At 33.4% G+C, this 6,000-nt stretch overlaps 1 protein-coding gene across 1 annotated transcript; it reads left to right on the forward strand.

The window, feature by feature from the left end:
• The first annotated feature begins 700 nt into the window (after positions 1-700).
• On the forward strand, positions 701-4,371 carry LOC107787091 (uncharacterized). The gene is made up of 3 exons (XM_016608610.2): positions 701-1,240; positions 2,515-2,643; positions 3,782-4,371. Exons 1-3 carry the CDS (start codon positions 920-922, stop codon positions 3,926-3,928), a joined length of 597 nt encoding a protein of 198 aa, XP_016464096.1. The 5' UTR covers positions 701-919; the 3' UTR covers positions 3,929-4,371.
• Positions 4,372-6,000: the final 1,629 nt, after the last annotated feature.

A 6,000-nucleotide genomic window follows, 5' to 3' on the forward strand; every position in this document is an offset into this window, starting at 1 on the left:
TCACAAATAAATTTAAAATTTAGACGTTGTAGGTTCTAAGTAGTGATTTTAAATTTTAAAATATATATCAAACTTTGTCTCTGCTTGTTTTTCGTATATATATAAGATTCAGTCGCAAAATACCAAATTGTATTGAAACCGAGGTCATTGCTGAATCCACCTTTGAATTGGGGATTTGATCCTTTAAGTGGTTGGCTACTAATCCTCGCCATTTGCCGATATCTTTAAACTTTTTAAACTGTTACCTTATTTTATGGAGTATTAATAAGGCATTAAGCTCAATCGAAATAATATGTGTGCCTGCTTGTCCCTCTTTCGATGAAATCATGAAACTATAGTTGTTGAAATGATTAAGGTGAGATTAATTTCAATAGAAATGGTATGTGTTTGTAAGAGAAAGATCTTTCATGTAACTTTTGTAACCTGTAAATTGCAACACACCCTCCAAATTTTATCCCTTCATATGGTCACGTATTCACATACGTAACAAAGTTCAAAGGATCACCTATCCAATCAAGTTAAAGAAAAGGAGGTCTTGTTATAATTAAAGAAAAACTCTAATTCGAATTATAATCTAATAGTTGTAATTTGACTTGCAAAATGAAGTAATGTATTAATCCTACCAAGTCCTAAGGGGAGGCGTAAAGCGGTTGATACATACATAACTATAACAATTGGACGTTCCAAGTTCAAATTCTAATAATATATTATTGTGTTGTAGCATTTCATTCGATAAATTAGTTGAGCCGTCGTGATAATTGTATGGGTAAAAATCAAATCAGAGAAATTCGACACAATTGCCATTAACAAAACTTTGACGTAGTAATATTTTACATCTAAAATCTAACATGCACACTTCACGTCCAGCAATCCATTCCCAAATGTATACACATGCAAGCACCTAATTAGCTGTGGTACAATGTTAAAGGAATTGCGTAGATGTTGTTACACGATCTGCTTGTTGCTATTCTTGGTTACCACTGGAACCCTAAGGTTTCACCGTTTCGCAGAGGGATTACAACGCAGGATCCACGTTTCTGACGACCTTAACGACGTCGTAGACAACGAGGAGGACGAACAATGGGGCAACAAGAAGGAAATCGCCAACTCCAAATTCGATCCGCCGCCGAATGATGTAAGCAAAATGAGCCCAAAGGATATCCAAGCTGAAATGATGAAGCGGGTTCTAGGACCCGTTTTCGGATTCGTTAAGCTCCAACTTGGAACTCGTCGGACTCCGGTATCTCTTTTTACCGTAATTTGAATGCTTTGTTAATTGATTATTTAATTACTGCTTACTGCTTTGATATATCCTTATTTGTTTCAGAATATGGTATAGTAAATTAATCGCTTTGCTAAAATTGAACGCATTTAACTGGCTGTTGAATATGGTTGATCTGAGACCTTTCTTTTCTATTTAGACTTTTTGGTTAGAAAAAGGTGGTCTTTCTCAAAAGAGCTACAATATCTCGGCATCAATGATGGAGTACTTAGCTAAGAATAGGACACAAAGAAATTAAAAGATCTGTATATCGGCGATACCAATTAGTTAAGATTAGGACACAACATTTGTTATTATCATGTACCTAATTTAGGTTTAGTTGTTGTTACACGTATATTATATTGTGTCTGGTTAGAAACTTGTATGTTGATGCAGGGATAAGCTAAGTTGGGCGGACTCTTCATTTTTGGTGCCGCACCCGTCTCAACACAGGACGGGAGCAAGTGCGGGAGCGGGATACGTCCCCGATTCAATCAACTAACTTCGGATACTTTGACCTAAGTCCATTGACAAATTTGGGGAAAAATTGAGATTTTGATTTCTCAAAATTAAAAATAAAACAAATTTAAGACATGCAAAATGGCATACCTTCAATATTGTTGTACTTTTGTCTCATATTTGTTGCTTTGTGTTCCAGAAAAATCGAGATTTCACGGGGTCGTGTTCTGAGTTAGGACTTATAGCTCTATTTTTTATAATTTTGAATTTTTTTAGCCGAATCCCCGCACTCGTATCTATACCTGGATCTGTACCCCCGAATCTTAAAATCTAGAATTTTTGCCGAATCCGACACTCAGATCCGTGCCCACACCCTAGTCCGAGTAGCTTAGGGAATAAATGTGAGATCTCGATTGAGAATCTCTAGTTCCACAGAGCCTTTAAATTACCTTAATAGACAAATTCTACAATATTTGATGAAAGATGCGTTCATACAGAGACTAGATATAGAGGATTTCTTAGCCGCTACAAGTTTGGGATTAGCCATACAATTGATTAATTGATTTTTTGTGTGGGAGGTAAAGGGAAAGACATGGTAAGGATCAAAACTTGTACCTAGAAGGTAGGAGCTTTATGACTGAGCTAATTCAAATCTCAAACTAGACAAAATTGTCTCACCAATTGAAAATGATTCCTCAACTTTTTAGTTATTGATATGTCAATGTTAATTCTCTTGTTGCATATTGTTGTACATGGTAGTAGAACTTATTTGTCTAGATTAAAATCATTTTCAGGATACGGTTTCTGATATCGCCAAGAGGTGGACCAATCTGGCAAGAACTGGAGCTATTGAGACAAAGTTCATAGGTGTTGATTTGAGCACGATCATGTTCACCATGGAAAAAGGTCAAGACACAAAACAGGTTTGTTTTACTTCCTAAATCAGATGTCTTCTTCTGTAACTGCTGAATTTGCCTATTGGTGCTTCCAGAAAAGAGCTTGTTCAAAAGGCTGAAACTATTAGGAAGTTTCGTAAACTGTTGTTCTGTTTTTCAACATTAACCACTTAAGAATATGATGGAAGAGAATCACTCTTAATACACAGCACATATGAAGAATAGACTGATTTTAGGTATCTCAAGTTTCCCAGACTATTTCCAAAATGTAGCCCTAAAATTTTTCGTTTATTTTCTCAATCACTTGAGGAGCTCTATCGGTCGATTTCGAGAATTTGAAAAGAGTAAAAGGAAAAGTGAAGCTTCAGAGAAACAAAAAGGGAAAGGAGAACAATGTGAGGTAGTGTAAGAAAAAGATCACACTTTCCCTTTGTTACACCTGGTTCACGTCAACACTGAACTCTCTGTAACTATTAGCTCTTTCTCCTCGAAACTCAGTAAGCACATAAAAATTGTGTAACATGAGAGGGTTAGGGTGAAAACATCAATTAGTCCATTAGAGAATAGCTTTAAAGATATTAAATTACTCCATTTTAGAGATTATATCAAGCAACTTGAGGTTCGTCCTGCATTTATTCAATTTCATCGCATGATGCCAATAAAACCTTTTCTTTTGTTCAAAGGGGGTACTCTTCAATGCAAAATGTAACATGTGGTTTGCTTATTATTACTTCCAAATCTGCTATGGAATTTCAATCCTGCAATTTTCTGGTGTTCTTATTATGATTATCAAGAAAACAGAATGAATTAAAGGAAGCATTTTTCTCATTGTTTGGATGGTAACATTAATGTGACAATGTTGCTAATTGTTGGATGATCACAATCTGTGCTGTATTATAGCTGTTTGTCATGGTTACTTTCTTTTGCAATATTCTCTGACTTGATGCTCAACTTTTGCTTAATGTGGTATCTGTACATGCAAATCCCTTTTTTTTTCTCCTTAAGTATTTGGTCAGTTTGCTTTAAATTTTACCCCTCCAAATGCTTGATGCATGTTTTGAGCCAGTTTAGCTCTCTCCTATAATTGAAAGTGTCTTCAGTTATGTGATAAAACATGAGATTCTGCATGCTGGAGTTTGTGAGATTTTCTTTGTTCATTTTGCAGTTAAAAGAGTTTTTGCTAGAACATGAAGAAGCATATGAGATTAAAATAGGGGACCAACTATTTCGAAGACCAGGCGACCCTCCTTTTGAAGAAGTTTTCGAGAAGTTCCAAAATGAGATAGAGAAGAACAGGCACTCTGAGTTGTAACGGGCCAGAAACCTGACCCTTCTTCTTTCTCCTCTATTTCGTTTCTATATTAGCAGGAATTTTGTACATCAGTTCATTCTTCCATGCAGCTCATTTAACCATTGATCCTCCAACAACATCTATTACCAGACGGGTTACTGGAAAGGGCTCACTCTTTTTCTACTGAGTTTTCTGGTTATGATCTTAGCTTGTTGCTTTTCTTATTACCCGACATATCATTCATGATTTGTTTGTTACCAGGGGCTTATTAAATTATAGCTCCAATTGTCAAATAAGTTATACATCTAGAGTCAATAAATTAGCTGTAGTAAGACTGCTGATATTTCAACATTGAACAATACTTTCAGAAGCTCATACTGGTACTCGTGATCACGAATTTTGTATTTTTTTTCCTAGTTTCTTTTTTCGCAATGGAGTTTAGTGACTGAAAAGTTACACTTGAATGGTACCGTTTCAGGTTTGCATTGAATTCCTCGTTAACTCGTTGCTATTGCATGCGTTATGCATAAAAGGACAGAAGAGTTGTTATAATACGCAATTTATCCCATTAGGGCCTGCTATTTAGATGAATAATGAAATTCCCAAAGACTAGGGAAATACAAGAGACTCAATTGGAAGAAATTAACATGATTATTTCAGCTCGTTAATATAGATGAACAAAATATAAGTGTTCCTCCAAACGGTTTAAGCTTATATATAAGGTGATCACAGCAGACAAAGGTCTCGCATTCATGTCTCACTACCACTATTTAACAAAAAATCTTCCCAGACCAAGGGAAAAAAATCAGGCCCCATAGTTAAATACACATAGTATTCCATCTCTAATAGTTTAAAGATTTTAAATGAGTAGCTGATCAGACAATTCAACAAATATCAACATAGTGTATTGCTATTTGCTACACGACTTATAGCTGAAGACAGAGAGAGAAGGAGAAGGCAAATTTTGGTAATGCTTCCCAAGTCCAGCTTCCTTCTATTATTTAACAATTAAATTTATTCTGTCTAGTTACGTCTTCGTATTATCCTTTAGTTTTAACAATAAAAAATAAAGAAATCAAGAGTTAATTTTATCCACGGTTATTGAACTTTTGTGTTTGTTACCTAAAAGTCATTTTTTTTTGTTACGTAAAAATCATCCAACTTTGTGTTCATTACACAAGTCACTTTTCTTTCTTTTGTTACACAAAAATCATTTTACTTTGTTCTAGTTATCACAAAAGTCATATTTATACTTGAAAAGTCTATTATGCCCTTGATATTATATAAACCTTCATATTTATGTAATACCTTCTATATTATATACTATATAATATATTTTTAACTATGTATTTTATTTATAAATAAAATAACTTAACATTATTTTTATAATATATTCTTTTTCTTAACGTTAATTTTCAAAATATATTAGTAGCGTTATTAAATTTGTCAGTAACTTTAATATATATTAGAGAAATAAATCGGCAAGTACATTTCCGTGAGAAAATTCGCAGGTAAACAAACAAGAAAATGAGAAAAAAATCATATGTTAATCTGAAGGAAAATCCCTAGGTACTACATGTGAATTGAGCTAGGGATATTTTCTTGGGGATTTACTTGGGTAATTGGTTATTTGAGAAATTATATTACTAGAAATTCGGAAAAAACCGTCCAAAAAAATCGATCAAAGGTGGTCGGTAATGGCCAATAACCGTCCAAAATGCGACCATTAACACGTGGTCGGTATTTTGAAGGCCGACCAACTTTTGTCGGTCAATTAAATTCAAAAGAAAAAGAATTGCTGAAAAAAAAGTTGTTTTATAATGCTACTAATATATTTTAAAAATTAACGTTAAGAAAAAATTAAATATACGAATATATTATAAAAATAATAAATAAAATAATATTAAGTTATTTTATTTATAAATAAAATACATAGTTAAAAATATATTATATAGTATATAATATAGAAGGTATTACATAAATATGAAGGTTTATATAATATCAAGGACATAATAGACTTTTCAAGTAAAAATGTGGCTTTTGTGATAACTAGAGCAAAGTAAAATGATTTTTGTATAACAAAAGAAAGTAAA

The sequence above is a fragment of the Nicotiana tabacum genome, chromosome 7, assembly GCF_000715075.1.
Source record: "Nicotiana tabacum cultivar K326 chromosome 7, ASM71507v2, whole genome shotgun sequence".
NCBI lineage: Eukaryota > Viridiplantae > Streptophyta > Magnoliopsida > Solanales > Solanaceae > Nicotiana > Nicotiana tabacum.